The sequence below is a fragment of the Mus caroli genome, chromosome 2, assembly GCF_900094665.2.
Source record: "Mus caroli chromosome 2, CAROLI_EIJ_v1.1, whole genome shotgun sequence".
Classification (NCBI taxonomy): Eukaryota; Metazoa; Chordata; class Mammalia; order Rodentia; family Muridae; genus Mus; species Mus caroli.
Genome location: NC_034571.1, coordinates 153,765,617 through 153,788,018, shown reverse-complemented (window position 1 = coordinate 153,788,018; position 22,402 = coordinate 153,765,617). Strand labels below are relative to the sequence as shown.

The 22,402-nt window shown below is 39.8% G+C and overlaps 1 protein-coding gene across 12 annotated transcripts in view; it reads left to right on the top strand.

Annotated features, from left to right (window-relative positions):
* Positions 1-22,402, top strand: part of Ptprt (protein tyrosine phosphatase receptor type T) — a 1,083,833-nt gene that overhangs the window by 706,530 nt on the left and 354,901 nt on the right. For all 12 annotated transcript variants that reach the window (XM_021156881.1, XM_021156878.1, XM_021156880.1 and 9 more), the window contains one exon: positions 18,442-18,551. In XM_021156881.1, coding sequence (XP_021012540.1) covers positions 18,442-18,551 — 110 coding nt within the window. The remainder of the gene's footprint in view (positions 1-18,441; positions 18,552-22,402) is intronic.

The window sequence follows — 22,402 nt, the reverse complement described above, 5'->3', positions numbered from 1 at the left end:
TCTCTCTCTCTCTCTCTCTCTCTCTCTCTCTCTCTCTCTCTCTCTCTCTCTCTCTCTCTCATAGAGACTTCATTTTGGTTTAGTCCCTAATGGATATTTTCTCATAAGAGGAGGAATGCTGGCCTATAATATGTGCTCATAAACCATTGGCTTAGGGAGGGAGCTAATGAATGATTACCTAACACCAAAGTCCATGCCCCTCTCACGATCCAAGTATTCATGAATCGATAACATTTCATAAGCTGGGGGCTTGTATGGGTCCTTTAGGTACAATCAAAGCTCACTTGCCCTGGCTAGCTAAAGCTGACTGTTGTTGGTAACTCTTCTTGCCTCCAAGTTCAATACCATATTCACTGCTTGAAATCAACCATGGTTGGAAAATTCACACCATGAAAATTAGAAAACAAGTTATTATTTTCTTCCTAGACAGGTTGTAGCAAAATATTTAGTAGCATACCACTATCTTCCTCAAATAAAGATTATAGTTGATGTCTTGAGCTATGAGGATTCATCTGAAAAGAATAATTTCCCTCCAATAAAACTAGAAAATAGGAGTAGATCCAACTTTTTTCTGTGATTGAATTTTTAAAAAAAAGAAAGAAAGGAAAGGACATGACTTCCTAGATATTGTGGAGGAGAGAGTTTACTGTAGATAAAAGTGAGAGCATAGCCAGAGACAGGGACATCTGGGAGAGTCCTGAGTGGACTTGACCAAACTGAGCTGGTCCATGTGTGAGAGAGGAGTGAGAAGAAAGGAAGTCAGACAAAGAGACCAGGAAGATAAGGGTAAACTGAAAGAGCAGGTAACCCAAATTGTCTGGATTATATAGGGAGGGGCCCCTGGGGGAAGGACAGCCCATCTCAGGGCTGGAGAAGTTTAGAGTAGGGGACAGGGTATCCCAGCTATTGGTGATAATATCCAGTATTGCCACCTGTAATAGGTAGGTATTGAAGGATACTGGAAGAAGCTGGTAGCCAGGTCCACTTTGTTAAGTTAAATAGTCACCTCAGCCATTTGTATTAAACCTAACACTCTGTAAGACTCACTCAATTGCACTGGTATCTACTGAAGTCTTTGCTAAGCAGTTTGGTTTTTAAGTGAGTTCCTGGCCTCTGTAAAAAGAATGACCTACTGGCCAAGCAGTCAGCGAGACACCTCAGATACAGGGGTGAAAATATGGCCAGGACAAAGAAAGCAGATGCCTCAGCTTTCTTGTCCATGGCTCTGAGCTTGCCTGTGTAAAACTTTTACGTTTTCAATTTCTGCCTTCAAAATTCTGTGATGAACCCATTTTACAGACATGTAAGTGGAGAACTGAAGCTAAAAGGGAGGAGAAGAGGCTACAGAGCAGACAAGATGTGAAGGGGACAGAAAGGGAGGGAAAGAAACAAGGACTAGAGAAGCTTTCCTTGACAACAATCTGTTCTTTTTCCTATTGAAATGAAAATCCCCCTTAAATTACCACCTGACTTGAAAGCATAAGAAAACATCTGGTTTAATTACAGTGAATTTACATGAACCCACTGACAAGAAGCACAGTTAAAATTAGCAATTTTAGTGTGCTTTTTTTTTAAGAGAATGAAATTATAAAGTAATTAACCTTTGTTGTAGAACTCTGTCAAGAGGATGGAAAGTTCCATGCTGTGACAGAAGAAGAAATGAAATTGTGGACAAGGAAAGTGTGGGTTCATTAAAGAATTATACAGAATTAAAAAAAAAAGAATGGAGGGAGGCACAGGTTTAGAAGACACGACAAGAAGAAATCTCTCAGCACAGCAGAGTCTTTTATGAGATAAGGGAGAGAGATCCTGTTTCATCAAATGAAAGTCACCCTCCTATACTGGAAAGGACATCCTCACCTACACAAGCAGTAATGGAGTGGGAGGGAAGAGCCTTGGCCCAGGGCTGAAACACCTTGACCATGGCTGTGGCACCTGGTAGATATAATCACTTATCAGCCTCCAAAGTACCAATCCACAAGGTGATGATAGAGAGAAGCACATTCATGGAGGCATGAGGATGTGCTGTATCCAGCTCTTTCTTCCCTCATTAGGACACTTGTTCAAGTCACGTACATCAACATGTGTCCCCCTTACATGTAAGGTGGGCCAATATTACCAGCAAGCTTCTAAGACATGCTGTACACAGTAGCAGCAATCAGTACAGAGATGCATATTTGGTCAAAGGGACTAGGAAACTGAGTACTCACCCCAAAACAGGACATCTTTATCACCATCACTACCCAACTTAACCAACCCTCCATCCCTACCAAGCTCAGGGAACATCAAGGAAGAGTCTGAGAGAATGTAAGAGCCAAAGAATGGGAAGGAACAATGTGATGTGCTATCTTCTAGACATGACATGGCTATCACATTCATGGACTCAACGTAGGTGGGGTTATCTGCAGCATGACCAAGCTAGCTACAATTCTGTCATTACCAGAAGAGGCCGTACTCTCTAGGACACATGTCTTACAAAAGCACCTTAAGCAGTTTATAGCTGGTATAGGGAGGATGACCATTCTTCTCTGAAGGTATGGCCACTGCTAGGCTTCCCAAAGCTCTACATCCATACAGTAACAAAATGGATAGAGAGGAGGAAGCAGAAGAGATAGCAGCAAGAGTAGCAGGCTTGAAACTCTCAGGAGCACACATTAGGGAATATGGGCAAAGTTGGGTGGAAGGAAGCAGGAGCATGGTCGTATTTCATGGTGAACATGGACAAAGTTCTTAAGAATAAAGAAAAAATGTTTCAGAGATCTACTCCACAGATGTCTGAAAATAAAACACTCAGCTGTGCTAAGTGGAGCCAGCTTCAGACAGAGAATATAACTCTTGATTGGAAAAAGCCAGGCCAAGGAGTTATGTGTAATTTCTCCTCACTGTGGCAAGGGATAACTTTGAGAGAGCCTCCAGCCTTTATATAATCCAGATTACATCTCAACTTTGACCATGACCTTCTGTTTTTTACCTTCACATTCTGTGAATATAAAACATCAACCCCACTGCAATGACTCCTGTTTCCTCTCTGCCTCCCCTTCCATGTGACTAGCCAATCATTGGTCCAGTCCTGGTCTTACATCTCTTCTCAACATCTGAGCCCAGTTCTTATTTTGATATACAGCAACAGGGTTCCATGAAACTCTATGCCTATCCAGTACCCTCCTTTTAGAGCTGACCACACACCACACTTCCAGTTGTTCCAACTGAAGCCAGGGACACTCTTGGCATATGTCCTGAAAAGCATATCCTGTTTCTCTGGTTATTTCTTTCTTTCTGAAAAAAATAATTGCCCCATCTTCAGACCCTATCACCACCTCCATACTGCTCTCACACTTAGATGGTAACCTTGCTGTAAATAATACTAAGAAAATTGAAGACATTTAATACTCCTTGACCCACACAATGCATGTAGTGCCCACATATTCAGTCTTCCATCCTGATTCTGGGGATAAAGTATTTGTTTTCTAAGTGAAGACCAATTTCTATACTTTATGTGCCAAATCCTACTTCCCTTTGCCTAATGGAAGTCATTACTCTGGTGATAGCCTACTGTCTACCCTGCAGCAACGTTTCTCTCTATAAGTGATCATTACACTTTACACAGAGGCTTCATTCCATCATCGTTAGAAAGACAGAAGCAGGATTCCCCAGTCTTACCTTCTTTTCCAGCTACTGTTCCATCCACTCTTTTCCATATATCCATTTTCCCATTCTGAACTTCTTGAACACACCCAACCAAGGCCGCTCAATTCAACACCATTTCTCCTATATGGTTCCTCTGAAATCACCTGTTGACTTACATTTTCTGTCACTGTGATAAAATACTGTGACAAAAGCAACTCAAGAGACACACAGGTCCTTTTGGTTCACACATGTAGGTCGCAATCCATCATGGCACACAAGTCTGAGCAGAGCAGAGCCTTGAGGCATCTGGTTACATTATTACATCTACTATCAAAAAGCCCAACACTATAAATGTTTTTGTTCTGCTCGTTTTCTCATTTATTTACAGTCCAGGATCTTGACCCATTGATCTCCCTACCTCAATTAACCTGATTCAAGATGATCTCCCAGGGCACATCCAGAGGTCCATCGCCTAGATTGTTCTAGATCTTACCAACTTAACAATTGAGATTAACCATTACTCCTGGAATCTTAAATAAACACAACCATTGCTATTCTTGAGGTGAGCATTTATTTAGCCAGCTGTTGTGATTGGATGTGTTTGACTATTATATCCTCTTTAAGTCTCCCTTTTCCACTTGGTTTCTGGGTTATCAAACTTCTAGATATGTCTCTCCCTCAGGAATTCCTTTTGTCTCCTGGATTTCGTTTAAACATCTCAGCTCTATTGACTTATATTTTTGAGACTCTTTGTAGTCATTTCTGTGCCAAGGGCTGACCAGACCTAGCACCAGGGCTTTGTAGACCATGTAGATCACTTTGACAGCTTTTACATTTTGCTGCTGCTGCAGGAAAGCATCCAGCAACAATATATACATGATTGGGTATGACGATTTTCCAATAAAATTATATTTACAAAGGCAAGCAGCTCGTTGGATTTGTATCAAGGGCCACAGATTGCTGACTGTGGGTCCATTTATTTACCTAATTATTTCTGATCCCATGGCTTTACAATCCACACACAAGCTAATAATTTTTCTAATTGATGTCTCCAGGCCAGACCTCTCCCCAGCTCTCCAGAGTGATTTATTCACCTGCCAGCTCTACCTCCTCACTTAGATTGCTCTGGTCCTTTGGTGTAAAACATTCCAAACAGAAGGAGGTAGACATCATCATTCAACCAACACCAACATCCTTCTCCTCACTGTCTTCTCTATCTTAATTAGTAGTACCTATGTTTTATTAGTGGCTCAAGCCAAAATCTTTGACTCTTTACTTTGGTCCATCTGAGACTCTGGATTGCACAGAATTAGGGACCCCCTTCATGTTGTGTTGTCTGTAATTGGTACAGTTGGCTTTGTGCCAAGCAAAATTTTAGCTTACCCATCAGAATAATCTCTTAGCCCCACCTTCAGTACAGTAGCACTGAGACATTGAATAACCTACCCCTACCCCATTGCTTGCTCCCAGCCTCTACTGCTGGCTCCCTGGTTTCAGCCATAGTGATCACCAGTGTGGATTAGGTGGCCAGTTATTTAGTCCTCTACTTCAGCCCTGGTCTCTACATGCTGTTCTCAACGATGCAGTCAGAATGCTTTTTTTTTTTAAACCATGGAGAAACTCACAGTAGCCTTCTGTATAATGTCCCAAAGTCACTAGGACCAATTCTGTGTGTTCAGAGTTCATTTCCTACTTCTGTCTCATTATATGAATCTAGTCACTGGCTTCAAGTAGACCAAGCATGCCCTTGTCTCCGGGCCTTTGCCCTTGTCATTTCCCTCGGACTAGCATGGCCTTCGGCTATCTCTTTGACTCCATCAGGTCTTCATTCCTATTTAGAGTTTAGAGAGCTCTTTCTAGCCCATTTCATTTAAATGTGGCAGCCTCTTACATGACACTTTGTCTCTCTTCTCTGCTTCATGTATCCCCTTAGCATTTATCAACTGAAACCACATTTACACCTTACCTCTTATTATCTATATTCTCCCAAATAGAATGCACTCCACAGAGACAGACATTTTCTCTCTTATTTTGTTTACCATCACAATGCAAGTACTTAGAACAGCTCCAAGTAGGTAATATGCACACATAAATATGTTATCAAATCAATGGCTCCTGAGTCCTAGGAGACAAAATGAATTTTGCAATTATTTACCAAAGAAATCAGAAGACCATTGTAAAAGCTGTTTAGCATCCTAAGTAAGCTATGAGAAGATTCGGCTTCTGCAGTTAGCAATATAATATGAATCTGGAAAAGGAGATTGAGGTAAAGACACCATTAGAGATAGGAACAGTTGTTATTGGATCGGCAGAATTCAAAGTATGGTATCCAAGCTCTGTTAGAGCAGCTCTTGGGGGAATGCCATGGGAGCCTAAGGAGGGACAACAACACTGGGTGCTTACTTTGTGCCAAGCACCTTGTTAACCATATTATGATGATGAAATATTAAATTCCCATGACAAACTATGAGGAAGTTGCTGGTTTCAGACCCTTCTTAAAACAAGGAAAGGTCCCCCTAAAGATCTTAAGTAATTTGCCCCAGGATAGACAATAAACAAGTATAAACAAAACACAAATCCTGGCAGTGTGGGTTCTAAGCCATTTCCTGGTAGTGCCTTATAGGTCCAAGTGATGGAAATATGAATTTTGAGTTAGGGGGTGATATGATCATCTTTCTTAAGATGCATGCCCAAAGAAATATAGAGACAGATCCCTTTCGACTTGCCCTGAGTACCATAAGATGCTGCAGCACAACTATACTGGAAGGAGTTAATGTAGTACTTCATGGGAAGCTAACTGCTGGGCACGAGGGCTAAAGGCAGGGATAGGCTCCCCGGAGCTCCGTGCCATGAACCACTCCAGATGCCAGGCCACATAGTAGAGGATGGGAAATCTTCCTGCAAACTGATGTCCAGGGTATATATAAGGAAAGTATCTTTTTTCACTTCTCCTGTTGCTATGATGAAATACTCTGACAATAACTTAAGGAGGAAGATTTTCTTTTGACTTGACAGCTTTAGCATCATAGCAGAGAAATCAAGGATCCAGGGGCTTAAAACAGTTTGTTACATGGTTCCTGCAGTCAAGAGGAGAACAGTGGATCCATGTGCGCTGCTCCTTTTCCCTTCCTTTACATCTAATCAAGTTGAGCATTGAGGTTGACCATTGCAAAATGGAAAGCAGTTTAACAGGAAGTTATCATTGGTAAGGAGACATTCCAATTAGAGAAGTTCAGTGTTTTGGATACTACAAGCTGTTCCTCCCCAAACATCTAGAAAGCTCTTCTGTAGAGAATCCTCCTTCTACCTGGTTATTTCTCTAAATGCTCTGAGTACATCCTCACAAGACAAGCGAATCTTGTCTGGCCAAATAATGCCCTGTTCCCTCCTTTTCCCTCTGACTTAATGAAACTTAAAACAGGGACTCATTCACTAGCAGAATGACACATAAAGTCAGGCTACCTCTAATAACCCCACTTCTGGTAATACCTCTTAGCACGTTTCATAAAGACAGGTTTCCGGACAGATCAAAAGTGACTCCATTTTAATTAAGGAGGAAAGGATCTGATATTGCAAAGCAAGTGTCTCTAGAAATTAGAGGGGGGAAAAGGCCCTTATGTTGTTGTTTTTATAAAGCAAATGCTAATATCCAGTCTTAAGAATAGCTAAGTAAACACTGTTATGGGATATGTCCCTGGAAGGGAAATTAACATTTGTAAAGACATGAGTTTCCCCACACTGATCTTTTAAAAGAGTTCAAAACTGTTTTCTAGCTGTGTGGTTAAGGAATAAAATCTATAAATAAAAGCAAGGTCAAAGAATGAAGTTCGCTAGAACTAAATTAATGAGACGTTTATTTGTTTTATCCACTTGTGCAGAGTTAATTTCACACAGAGAAAAGAGTAAAATGGTTTTTATAATGATATTAAATATAATTTTATATTAACGTTTGAAAATTATGTGACATGAAAAACTTCTTGGAAATATATTTAAAACCTAATAAAAAGAAAAGATCTCATGTGGTTATATAGTATATTCAGAAATAGAATCAATGGCTTAACATTTTTCAATGAAGAAAATGTTTAACAATTTAAGTTTGACTTGTTTTTATACATGTTATCAGATCATCATCCAGGGATTCTGTATTCCCCTGTTACTCACAACTCTTCAGGGAGGGAAAATGCCATAAACCTCCTGCCTCAATATGATGTGACCATAACCTTGACTTCCAAGCCAGAGGCTTTGAAATCTTCTTTCAAGTTTGCAATGAGAAAGAAGGAAGTTAGGTGCAGATATCCCAATCAAAATATAACTGAACAACCCAGTAACACTGTGAGAATAAAAAAAAATTCAAGAAACCAATACTGGTTAAACTTTGCAAAATCCATTTATATAATTCACTGCATTAACATACTAACAGAGAGGAGGAAACATATCATTACTACAATGGATTCAGTTAAAGCCCAGCATGATTTTAAAACAAAATTTCTTTGAATATGAGGAATAAAATGGACCTTTTAACCTGCTAAATGATAACTACAAGTGACCTACAAACACCACATGAAAGGATAAAAGAATAGCATCATTATCTTTAAAATTGGAAAAACACATATGTCTATCATTATTCCCATTAAATGCTGTATTGGTGACCCTAAAAGACAGAAATAAAATGAGCTCAAAAATTGGAAAGAATAAGACTGTTATTAGCTACAGATGCTATGATTATTTATGTAGATAACCCAAAGAACTCTGAATACAAATATTAGAATTAAAATTTATATATTTCCTAAGATATCCACATAGAGGAGTATATCACATTTCTATTCACCTAGCAAGTATGTAGTATTTTTTAAAGATACTATTTATAATTTCAATAAAAACAAATAAAATGGACATTAAAGAAACCCCCACCAAAATGGTACATGATATTATAAAATAGAATAATATAAAGGCAAATTACCTTTAAGCAATTACAATGAAAAACCCAAATATTAAAGAAAAAAGTGCATGCTGATCCAAAAATGTATTTATACTAAGAAAAGATGGCTAGTTAAGACAGTTGTGAAGATGAACTTTAATATTACATGGATAAAGATAAGGTTTAATAATTACATATGTGTGTATATTATGTATGTATTATCACCTACACATATTATATGTGTGTATACATGCACGCACGCGCACACACACACACTATATATATATATATATATATACACACATATATATATCCTATACATATAATATATAATATAGTATGAAATATAGATTATAATATGTATAGGTGTTTGGCCTACATGTGTGCAGTGCTCATGGAGGCCAGAAGAGGATGTTTTATTTCCTCTGAGACTAGGGTTACACATGGTTGTGATCTACAATGTGGGCACTGAAAATTGAACCCAGGTCCTCTATAAAAGTCATCTTCCATCTCCTGGTTTTCTATCTATTGAGACAAATCATTATTTATTAAGAAAATATAATGTTCATGCAGGGTTGGTCTAAAAGAACAACTAAACAACACAGAGCTCGGGACCCATACCCTCAAGGAAACATGGTAGAAGTTAGAAGTGGCACAGCAGGAAATCAAGTGATTCATGCAGCGAATGGCACTACACTGCAGGTGCGCATTTACTAAAGGTCATTTTATCAGAGGCTTAAATTGCAAGCTTTTCATTGCAAACATTTAAAACATACTGTTGGACCTTGGAATAGAGAAATTATCTCTTCAAAAAACACCCATGAAAGGAGTTACAGAGACAAAGTTTGGAGCTGAGACGAAAGGATGGACCATCTAGAGACTGCCATACCTGGGGATCCATCCCATAATCAGCCTCCAAATGCTGACACCATTGCATACACTAGCAAGATTTTGCTGAAAGGACCCAGATTTAGCTGTCTCTTGTGAGGCTATGCTGGGGCCTAGCAAACGCAGAAGTGGATGCTCACAGTCAGCTATTGGATGGATCACAGTGCCCCAATGGAGGAGCTAGAAGAAAGTACCCAAGGAACTAAAGGGGTCTGCAACCTTATAGGTGGAACAACAATATGAACTAACCAGTACCCCCCAGAGCTCGTGTCTCTAGCTGCATACATATCAGAAGATGGCCTAGTCGGCCATCATTGGGATGAGAGGCCCCTTGGTCTTGCAAACTTTATATGCCTTAGTACAGCGGAACGCCAGGGCCAAGAAGTGGGAGTGGGTGGGTAGGGGAGTGGGAGGGAGTATATGGGGGACTTTTGGGGTGGCATTGGAAATGTAAATGAAGAAAATACCTAATCAAATAAATAAATAAATAAATAAATAAATAAATAAATAAATAAATAAATACTATTTTTAGGGTTTTTCAGGAGTCCAATCTACAATATGTATTTTGATGGAAGAATATTTAGGAGGTCACGCTGGACATAGAGAGGGGGAAACGGAAAGGAACAAATCAGGGCAAGACACACGAACCAGCAACTCCATCAAATGCTGGATTTTAGAACAGTACCTTTCAAAGTGTGACGCAAGCACAGACATTGAATCATTCATTCTTTCTCCATGACAGATGAGAACAAGCACACACACCAAGTGTTTTAAGAAGAGAAATGTTTGTTTTCATTGCTTTTTAAGTGTTACTTTTAGTTTTTAATTTTATTTCCCCAGTGATCCATACTTAAAGTGATTTATTATAGCATCAGTCTGCCGTGAGTTGGAAATGTCTTTATCATCTTCACTGTCCTAACCACCCACCACTACCACCCCTCCCCCTGCCACATGCAAGCCACCAGGATTTCAGTGTTTTTAAGACTTTGATTAGAGCCAGTGGAGTATGAACTTATCAAACCAGGGGTGAGAAAACATGGATATCCACTCATAAGCTTCCTATCTTTCATGACTGATGGATGTTTTAAAACTTAACAGTACTTCTTATTTCCCCTGTGTGGTGACCATGGTTATTCCCATGGCCTTGGGTAAAGAGAATGTGAGGCGTTTGAGTATGTGTATTGTTCAATTGGATAGGGCTAGGGTACCAACAGTGTCTGCTAGTGTTTCTCTCTCTCTCTCTCTCCCTCTCTCTCTCTCTCTCTCTCTCTCTTACAAAATGTGAAGGCCTCTGATAAATTCAAATATTTTAAAAATTAATAACTGATCTATATCCAAGGGCAAATACAAGGCACAAACTGAGAGGTTTACTAGTTTGTTTGTTTTTTCCTGTGCTGGGAATAGAACCCAGGACTCTGATTGAAACAGGCTGCCTCTGAATGCAGCCCAGCCCTCAGATTTGTATAAAAATAGAACACTTGTTTTATGAAATAAAGAAACCAGGAAATCAACACAAAGAGGCAGTATAGCCAACAAACATTATCACATGTTCAGCTCACTTAGTAGATAGGTAATAACAGAGAAATCTCTGCAAAGTGTCATTTTGCACTTACCAGGTGGCCTAGACTTTCAAAACTGATCATACCAAGTATTCTTTAAGGATATAGAAATGTGGGAACTTACAGAAGACTGCACAAGAGAGTCCAAAATGCTGGTATCATTTTGGCATTACTCAGAACATGTGTAGAGTGATCAGGTCTTTGATCTATCTATTCCTAAGTACACCTTGGCAACAGTGTGCACTATGGGAGGAACCATCTATTATCCCTGGATAGAGTTGAGAAAGAAACTGTAAGCACAGGAGGGTTCTTTGATGGCAGAGGGCTTACTATGAGGCACCATCTCAAGAAATAGGCATCTAGAGGTGGAAGCCCCCTCCAAGCCAACCAGAACTGGTGAGCCACATCCCAAATGACAGAAGATAAAAGCCCTCAGGGTATTAATAGGTAGGATCTTGAAAATGAGCTAAAGTCCCTATCTCTTCTTCCAGAAGATTCTCAACTACAGCCAGAAGGCTTGAGTCCACCTTAGTAAAATCTGGTATACATTCAAAGAGATTTAAAATAAACATACATTCATGTAGGCCATGCACAAGAGAGAGCCATCTGGAAATAATCCAATATTCAATCTAAAGTAGAATGATGAGATAAAGCTAAAAAGAAAATGACAGCGTCAAGAACTGAAGAGAATTAATATATAGTTGATGGATTGACAGATGTCCTAGAATGACAAACAGAAGTCTAGGAACACCTTATCTGTATGAAGGAAAGAAAGAAACCAAATGACCTACTGTCCAGGTGGCACGTGTATATATTGATGACTCCATATAAGAATTTAGGCTGGTTACCATAAAATTCTGTAGTCCTCATTGTGTTGATGTTGGTGGAATGGGAAAAGAAGGAGCCAATGAAAAGAGGCACAAGGTGAGTAACACCTTGCTTTTTGTACAGTCAATATGCTATTATTTTTATAAACACTTGGTAAACACAGCCAAACTTTATATATATTTGATATCATGCAAAGCAAAAGAGAAGCTTTTAATGTAATGCAAAACAAGAGTAATGCAATTATGAAAATGCAATTAGTAGAAAGCAACAGAAATTCCATATTTTAATCAAGGGACACAAAGAGAAACGTGAGTAGAGCAAGCTTTAAATAGTGTTACTAAGTAGAGGGACCTGAGGTTACAGAGATGGCCTTTGCCCTCAAAAGAAGAGGAAAAGGAAAATGCAAGAATCAGTTCTGTTGGAATAGCTTTGAATTTTTATAAAAATTATTGCTAAGTTCTTCGGACTACTATTTCTTTGACACAAGGTCTCACGTAACTGTGGTTACTCTCATACCTGTTCTGTAGAAAGGTTGGCTTTGGACCTCTGATCCTCTCATCTCCACCACCCAAGCACTAGGATTAGGAGTATGTGTTCTCCTTGAAGAATAAGTGGGTAACTGTACCCCAGACATATGGAAAGGGAGTAATAATGAAAGAGAAGACATAGCTCTGCTGTATATTAAAACATGTCATCCCACACTACAGGGAGATACTGTCATAGTAGGAGCTATGACTCAGTGAAGGCTGAAAACATATGCCAGGGTATAAAATAAGCCACCGTGGAAAGATGGCATTTTAAATCATAGTGGAAAGTTTTCACTGGCCGAGTAATTGTCCCAAGAATGTCGCAAGGAATTATGGGTAAATTTCTACTCTGTGCAATATAGAAAATACATTCCAGATGGATGACAGTTTTAGATCGAAAGAGAAAAATGGCAGTAACATAAAAAAGTCATAATAATTACTCACTGGTGTTTTTTATTTGCTTGATCTGTGATGAGAAAGGTAATCTTCCCTCAGCTGGAAAGCCTAGTGCTACCAGCTTGAGTTTCAACATCATGACCTCCATTAGACAAACCTCTCTGTCCATTTCCATCCCACAGACTTTCCCACCAAGCAACCCTCTCTACCAACCAGGGAGGCCTTCCTCCACTAGACAAACCTCCCCCATCTTCAGACAAGCTTTCCGATGAATCAGCAGAAACCCCCTTTCTCTCCATTTCACTCCTCAATGATTAAACCATCTCCACTCTCCCCAATTTCTTGCACTGCTGGAAGACAGATTATCTCCAACTCTCTGAGAAAAATTAAGCCATTAGGATACTGAAGCTCCCCGTCTGAGCAGCTCCATCTGTTCGTCAGCTTTCTGTCTCTCACAGTGGGAAGGGGACTTCTCCCCATCCATTCCTGCTCTTACCTTTACTGGGGACTCCCAAGTCAGCCCCCTTTCTCTTTCTTACCCTTCCAGTGTTCCCCCTTTTGGATTATTTTTAGCAATGCTAGCCATGGCATACCCCCACTGCCATCTTTGGAAGTAGCCTTTGTCTTTGCTTCACTTCTCACCTCTGCTCTATTTTATACTTTCTTACCCATCATAACGAAATTTCTTTGCTCACACCACTTCATCTTCAGCTCCTTTTCAGCCCTCTCCAGGTAGTGTTACACAACCAGTCTCCCTAAAGTGTGCTTATTCTAGCCACCAGTGTTGGAACACTAGATTCAACAGTAACTTCAAGGCCACTTCTGAGTTGAAGTTCAGCCATATCCCTCACTTCTAATCAATCCCTTCCCTACCCCATCACCTTCTATAGCTGCTGTAGTGACAACTCAATGTCCTGGTTCCCTATGGCTCCTACAGTTCTAGTTTCCCTCCTCATTCTTGAGACCAGTTTCCCTTAGCTAAGTCTAAGAGCTTCTTCACATCCACCCCTTCATTTTGTCTATATTCTTGCTGCTGGACCTTTTTCCAGGACATGATTTCATAGCCAAACATGGGTCTCAGTCTTGTTCTTTCCAAAGGCTATTTACCCACTCTGGCTGGATGTTTTATATATACCTCGAGTCAAAGAGAAGCTGAGCTCACCAGATTCCTCTCCAAAACTAGTCATCCTTTAAGACCCTTCTCTATGAATAACAGTCTGATTCGTGGGCTCAATTTAGCAGTGCTGGGTCTCCCTGATACATCCTATCATTGTTACCCTCATCAATCACCATCAGCTCACGCTGGTTTAGCCTGGCAGAAATCTCCCACAGTTCATTTCTCTTCTACACTCCTTGCTCTGATGCAAGCTAACATCCTTTGTCTCCAAAATGACTACAGACTTCCTAACTGATTTTTCTCCTTCCACCCTTGACCTCAGAAAGCTATCCACCACACTCCCCCTGTTCCCTGCATTTACCCTAGATACTTGTATGTATCCATCAACTCTAACTTACTTCCCATTCAATATCCTAGCTTGCTAGCCTAGTGTGTCTTTGTCTATTGCTCTCCTAGTATTGCATACCCTTACCTGAGAGTGCTGATAATAACTTGAATGAAATTATCTATGAGTAGAGTGACTTAACACATGTCTGCTCCCCGGATCTCATGCTTTAAAAGGATTTGACCACAGTTCTCTTTGTTATTTGTATATCTCTAATGTCAGTAGCAGTCCCCCGATCACATTAAGATATATTTTCAGAGAGAAGAAGCTAGTTAGGAAGAAGCAGTGGGTATTTTGACTCATTTTCAAAGCGTCTACATACCTCAAAGCTTTAAAAACACAAACGAAAATCTGGCAAAACAAAAACAAAAGTATTTGTAAGCTATGCAAAAAGTGTCCCTTTAGTGTCTTCACATGTGGATGGGAGTAACAATTCGCTAAGACAAAGATGAACAAAAATAAAAAAAGACAGAGCAAGATGAGCCCAGGGTATAGAGAGTGTGTTCTCAAAAGAACCAGTGCAAATGACTAATTAAAGTGCTTTCCAGTATTCTAAAAATGACACATATACTTAATTTTTTAAATAGTCAGTGTGGGCAGAAATTGGGCCTAGGCATGTTCTTTTGTTGGGAGTCCAGACTTATACATACTTTCTGGGAGGCAATCTGGTAATATGTGTCAAAATCCCTAAAAATAAGATAGTTGATCTACTTAGGCCTACTAAATTAATTGCCACAAATTTGTCTTGAGGACATGAGCAAAGTTGCACGCAGATTCTTTATACGAGTGCTCATCGAAGTAGATGAAATTATGAAATTTGCAAAATCATGGATGAAACTGGAAAATATTACATTAGATGAGGTAACCCAGGCTCACAGTTTCAAATATCACATGTTGTAAAGGAACTGTACCAGCTCAGGAACCCCAAGACTAAGTTCTTGTGCAAAAGAGATTTTAGAGGCCAAAAATGAAATCTACCTTGGTGGCTAGCTAAGGAAAGGCCGTCCAGAGACTGCCCTGCCTAGGGATCCATCCCATATGCAGTTACCAAACCAGACACTATTGTGGATGTCAACAAGTGCTTACTGACCAGAGCCTGATATAACTGTCTTCTGAGAGGCTCTGCCAGTGCCTGACAAATACAGAGGTGGATGCTCTCGGCTAACCATTAGATTGAGCACAGGGTCCCCAATGGAGGAGCTAGAGAAAGAACCCAAGGAGATGAAAGGGTTTGCAGCCCCATAGGAGGAACAACTATATGAACTAACCAGTACCCCCAGAGCTCTCCAGGACTAAACCATCAACCAAGAAGTACACATGGAGGGACCCATGTCTCCGGCTGCATATGTAGCAGAGGATGGTCTTATCGAACATCAATGGGAGGAGAGGCCTTTGGCCCTATGAAAGCTCTATGTCCCAGTATAGGGGAATGCCAGGACAGAGAAGCGGGTGTGGGTGTGTTGGTGAGCAGAGGGAGGGGGAAGGGAGAGGGGTTTTTGGAGGGAAAACTAGGAAAGGGGATAACATTTGAAATGTAAATAAAGAAAATATCTAATAATAATAATAAAAAAGAATGTAATCTAATGGTTTTGTTTTGTTTTTGGTTTTTTGGTTTTTGTTTTGTTTTGTTTTGTTTTTTTCATGGCAGAAGGAATGGGGGAGAAGGGCAGGATCTTCCAGAGCCATTTTTGGCTGGCTAGAATCCCTTTACATGTTGTCTGTCATGTATAGCTCTCAGATTCTAATTTTTAGGTGTGCGTTTTTGTGGGAGTAAGTTTTGGTAGGAGTCTTGCTACTTGAAAGAGGCCCCCAAGAGGGGAAATACAGGTTTTAACTAAGGGGCGCAGGGCAGGAGACAGAACACACATGATGTGGAAGTGGAATAGGGGAACAGGAAGCCTAAGCACGCCGGCAGGGACACGAAACAGGAGAAGGAGCTTCAACAACAAAGTATGTATGAGCATCTCATAAGAAAACCTGTACTTTGCACGGTAACTGAAAAGAGCATGTTTTACCCAGTGCTCTCCATAGTCATAAAAAGTTCCAACCATCGCTAACACTCAATAGCGAGAGTTGCTCTGACCATAATGCTGTCACCTGCCCCCAAGAGGTCAGTATGTGTTCTCACAAAATACCTAAGAATTTTAGGAAATTTTTAGTTTTGGTTTTGTTTTGTTTGTTTGTTTGTTTTTTGAGACAGGGTTTCTCTGTGTAACAGCCCTGACTGTCTTGGAACTCCCTCTGTGAGGTGACAAACTCACAGAGATCCGCCTGCCTCCGCCTATGGAGCACTGGGATTAAAGGTGTGTACCACCATGCCTGCAAAATTTTAGGAATTTTTCGTATCTATGATTTGTCTAGTTATAAAAGAAGTAAAAATACAAGCATATACTGTATGAATTAATTTTGAAAAAATGTAAATTCAATTTTATATTTAAAATGTATGTGTGTGCATATACAGCCATGAAATACTGGAAAACTATGTTTGGGTTTGAATGGCAGTGATTTTGTTGTTCATTCTCTTTTAAAATTTTTGGCTTTTTTTTCTAGTGTTTTGTCTTCTTTTCCCTCTTTTATTGAAAATAGATTCCATCCCCCCATACGTTGTATCCTGTTTTCAGTTTCCCTCTCGCTACTCCTCCCAGCTCCTCCCCACCTTCCTTCCCTTCCAGGTCCATTCACTTTCTGTCTATCATTAACATAAGCTTCTAAGAGATAACAAAATAATAACATATTTAATAATAATAAAATATTTAATATTTAATAGCAAAGCATAACAAAATAAAATAAGATTTAAAATATCAAATTTGGACAAAGCAAACCACTGGAAGGAAGGGAGCCCAAGACGAAGGCACAGAATAGAGACCCACAAGTTCACACACTCAGGAGTCCCATTAAAAAATATTAAACTGAAAACTATAACATGTATTCCTATGACCTGGTACCGACCCGAAGATCTTCTTGTATATTCTTAATATCAACAAATTATATGCATCATGTCCATAATGAGAAAAGCTAAATGCATTTTAATTTGACAATGGGGAACTGATTACAGCATGTGATTGAGGCTCTATTTAGAGAGGCGTAGCACGATGACTAAGAGTGTATGCTTTGAAGTTGGGAGACAGGTGTTCCACTCCCTCTTCACAACTTAAGAGTGCTGTGACCTTGACCGAGTTAGCTAATTCTCACAGCTTCATTTCCTTTATCAGCATAAAGGGGATAATACATACTTGACCGGTCTGTTTTGTAGCTTAAGTGAAATAATATATGTAACATTCCAATCAAAGAGTAAGTAAGCACTTACTTAGTAAGAGTACCTGCTTTTATAATGCTGAGTAAGCACTTAGGAATGCTGAGTAAGCACTTAGGAATGCTGAGTAAGCACATAAGAGTACTTGCTTGTATAATGCTGAAGTATAAAAAGATCTGGTAATGATTTACATGAATTCTTCATCCTCTAAGGGCTTATAAATGGAAGTTTGGGGAATCATTTACTCTCTGGCTCAGCATCTTCTAGACTGTTGTGTGAGGATGCTGGATCCAGCCAGAAAATACTGATGGAAAGACTAGCCTATTCCCGAAGCAGTCCTTGGGAAAGTGTGCTCATTAGGGCCAAATACTGGCATAAGTCATGCATCAGCCTCTTTATCCAACCAGCAAGTGGATATTAAGCATCTACCCAACGAGGGATTAAGAGACTCAGCAGAATTATGAGTTAGCTGACTTCTTAGAGCAAGATGAGGTCTCCTAATTGGGTACATGGTTACAGATGGATCCAGAAATTAAGAAACCAAGGAAGCATTTTCTAAAGTTGGAGAAAATTTGGCAGGACCAAGGCAATGTTTTATTAAAATGATGGCCAATCTATTTTGCATGCATCAAATCACATTCCTAAAGCTGGCTGGAGCTTACTTACATCCTCTGTGCCTGATTTGGTTCATGTCATCAGTGGGCTTGCTCAATGGGTGAATGAAAAGCTGTCACTTCATGAGTCAAATCCATCTCACTGTCTGTCTATGGAAATAAAGGTTTGTCTAAATACATCCAGATTTATTTATTTACAGATCCTCAATGGCCATTTCTTTTTGTTCTACAATAATAGAGTCAAGAACATGGATCAGAAATAGTATCAGCCATCAGTCCTAAAATGATGTGGAAGGTAACATTAGGCTCACAGCATTTCCTTTCTGTAGTTCCAGGAGCTGTTCCTCTCGAGTCCATCCAAGGGGGTCCCTTTGAGGAGAAGATCTACATCCAGTGGAAACCTCCCAATGAGACCAATGGGGTCATCACACTCTATGAGGTAAGGAGACTCCTGGGCTACTTCAGTTGGCTCAGCTTCATTCAGTGAGTGAACACCTGATCCTTCGAGGGCATATAAGTGAGTGAGACACAAGCAGGGCACAGAGTTGGGCCATTTTGATCATGCCAAAGAGAAATACATGTGGACATACCAAGCATTGACATGATCATGGTTAGAAGTGATCTCTTTGGCAAATGAGTCAATAGTTCAAAGCATCAGATTGCCCCAATGTACAAGAGAAGACCAACACCTGGAATGTGGAAGCTAAAGTTCATATGGGACATGACAATGCACAATGTCCATGATGAATCATTACATATATTATATAAATTATTTATCTATATTAGCATATATATTATCATGTTTAGGTGTTTACTTGGTGAATGTGTTCCTCCTGGAGATTCTCTATCCCATGTCTAATATGATAAAGCTTTTCTGATGGGTGGGGAGGATTATGAACTGCCATGTGTGTGTTTATATGTGTATGTGCATGTATGTGCACGTGCATGCATGTGTGTATCAGACCTTGGGTTTTGAGAAAATCCTATAGTTATTCTGTTTCAAGAGTAAAAGATTCCTGAGTTTTAACTTGCTCTGTGCCCAAAGCCTACTGTATCATTAGCTCCCTAGTAGTTCATAATACTTCCTACCCATTAGCAAAGCTTTATCATATTAGACATGGAACAGACCATTTTCAGGAGGAACACACGTACCAAACAAACACCTGAAGATGGTAAACTAAGCTATATTGAAGGCCATTGCAGGACAAAAGCAAAACTGTCTCCATACAGGCTGCTACCTAAGTCTAGGATCGATCAGCATGGGGGTAAGACTGACTTTCCTGTTATTGCTGTGTTCTGAGACACTATGAGTTTCTAATACTGGACAGAGTAGAAAAACAGAGTGAAACAGATGAGAGGCATGGATGGTGACGTGTAAAAACTATGGCCTTGTGTCTGATAAGCTTGTCCATATTCTCAGATTCCCCTTGGTTGGCCTCTCCTCTCTTTAGACCTGATGTCTCATCTAAACAATGAAGGTACCAATCACTGCTTCAGACCACAGCACATCTAAAGAGACAAAAAGCCTGGGGATTCACAGGCTGAAACATGAACCCTGGCTTATAAAGTTTATATGGCAAACCACAATGCTCATGGTGAATCACCCCATATATGTAAGACCTTGGGTTAGTCTCCTCTGTTTCAAGGGTAAAAGACTCCTGAGTTGTAACTTTCTTTGTGCCAAAAATATAATATTAGCGAACTGGTAGTTAATAACTCCCCCACACCCCTCTGCAAAGCTTATATCACTGACTGTCCATGAAGAAACAGTCACCTATAGTGGGTGGGCTCAGGGAGGAAGCTGAGGGCATTATAAAGTATTTTACAGTGAAGGATCCAGATTGATCTAATGAACTCATACAGTTTTTAGAGATATGGGTGGTCCTCAAGTATCTCTGAAACAGATTATCACCAGGTATGATAAAAAAAACACCTTGTCTCACCGGACACCTAGCCTCCAAAGATCTAGCTAACATCTTCATTTTACAAAGCGCAGGGATCATGATCCTATTCCCAGGCTTAGCACTTGGAAGGAGGAATACAAGCACCCGAATGTCTATGAACCTTTCTGGGCCACAGAGAACAATCTTTCTTTCTTCCCATGTTCATCATTGGAGAAGCATTCATCTTGGCACACTTGGCTAAGGATATGGTCAAAACATTATCTGGGAAGAAAGAGAGACATGAATCACATTGATTCACAGTAACTCATAGTTGTGCGCTTTTCACTGTAGAGACTACAATCCGAGAGAAAGGAAGAAATTAAAAGAAAAAGAGAAAGAGGGACAGAGGAGGAGGGAGAGGGAGGCAGAGGAATAGACAGACAATCAGACAAACACAGGCAGGCAGAGATTGACAGAAGGAGACACAGAGAGAAATTTATTATGCATAGCAGCCTGTTCTTTATGCAGAAAGGGGAAAGATCCACAATTTAGGGAGTGGTAGTATTATCATATGTGATTTCTCCATTCTAGAAGTATATGGATTTAGAATTCAAGGACCAGGAACATTGAAAAGATTTTAGGACTCAACATAAGCTATTTTACCATCTCTTATTAACATTTAATTTTAAAAATGTAATTCCAAAAATACAAAAGGATATCATTGTAGAATAAAAGGCTCTGAAATTGAATGAATTTAGCTTTATGAATAGCTCATGACAATTGCCTTATTTTTTTCATTTGAAATGATGATGGCTTGGTCATGAAAAGGCTCTATACTTGCACTTACCTTATTTTGGAAACCACGAAGTTCCACTGTTTTGGCTCTGTGCCTGCATCTCAGCATAGACTTCTTTCTCAAGAGCAACATCAGTTTCTATATCACAGGGCTATTGTGCTGGACTAGCAAAGCAATACTTTGGTGTTTTGGGATTAGAATAAAGAACTAGATGATTAGAGAAGGTAGCAGCAACAGTTATGAATTAGACACATTGAGTAATATCATTATCATTATTAGACACATTGAGTAATATTATTATCATTATGCCACTCCCGAACTTGTGGCATCTGTGTGAGGTACACTCTGGAGCACTAGACACAAAGAAGAAAACAAGATGGAACAGCTTATCTGCCTTACTTAGTTGTGAACCATCCACCTTGTGGAGTCTCAAAGACCTAATTCTATTTCCATGATGGATTCTTGGAAATGGCTCTGTGGAGATGGCTCTGTGGAGATGGCTCTGTGGAGATGGCTCTGTGGAGATGGCTCTGTGGAGATGGCTCTGTGGAGATGGCTCTGTGGAGATATCTCCAAATAACTTCCTGGCTTCTCCTCAGGCTATGATGATAGAGAACCAGGGCCATAAGATTAAAGTTGACTGATACTACCATGAGCTTTTTGGGAACACACCAAAACCTTTTGGGGGATTCTGTGAAGGAATCTAGGAGTTTATATGCTTAGTCCACTGTATTCTGTGGGTAAGCATGACTGTGATGGCAAATGTCCCAAGCTAATGTGGCCCAAGCATTGTAAGAATGTTGAATTACAGATCAGAAGCTAAGTTTAGTTCATTACCTGGTAAGTGGGCTATGGTACATCAGTGGGATGTGGTACATCTCTTAGGATTGCAGGCTTCTCAACTGGAAAAAACATAGTAAATAATAATAATAATAATAATAATAATAATAATAATAATAAATAGTAATGTATTGTTAACCTTACATAAAAATGAAGAAGTTGAGGAATGGCAATGTGACATGTTGTTGGGTCATACAGCCAGGGTGACATGTATATTCCTGTCTCCTGAGTTCAGGTGCAGCCTCTGATATACCACAGAGTAGTTCATGGGCTTGTATCACCTGGGGACTTCAGAGATGTAACATGTTAGGCTCCATCAATAAACAGAAAAGTCAGATTCTCCAGTTTAACTAGACCCTTGGTAGGATCAGATGAGCATTAAAAGTTAAGAAGCTCTTTTCTAGAAAACACTGCTTTTTAGAAAATATTTTGCAACTGAGCAAATAGTATGCCCTCTTGAGCAAAGAGGGGTGGTGTTCCTTCTACCATGAGCTCAAGCCAACCTTGCCCCTGAGAACAAATAGAGGCGTCCTTGCTTTTAGAGACATACATTACAAAATGTGTTTATGGTACAAATTCCAAATTTAATTAGATAAAACTAATTTGCTTTTTAAAATTAGGATCCCACTATAATTTCCAGAGTGAAACCCATAAATTACAAAGTGTTGTCTTCTAGCCTCAAAAACAATACTTTTGTTACAGAGACTCTGCAAAGCCGAAGTATGTATATGCTAGAGTGCACACACACACACACACACACACACACACACA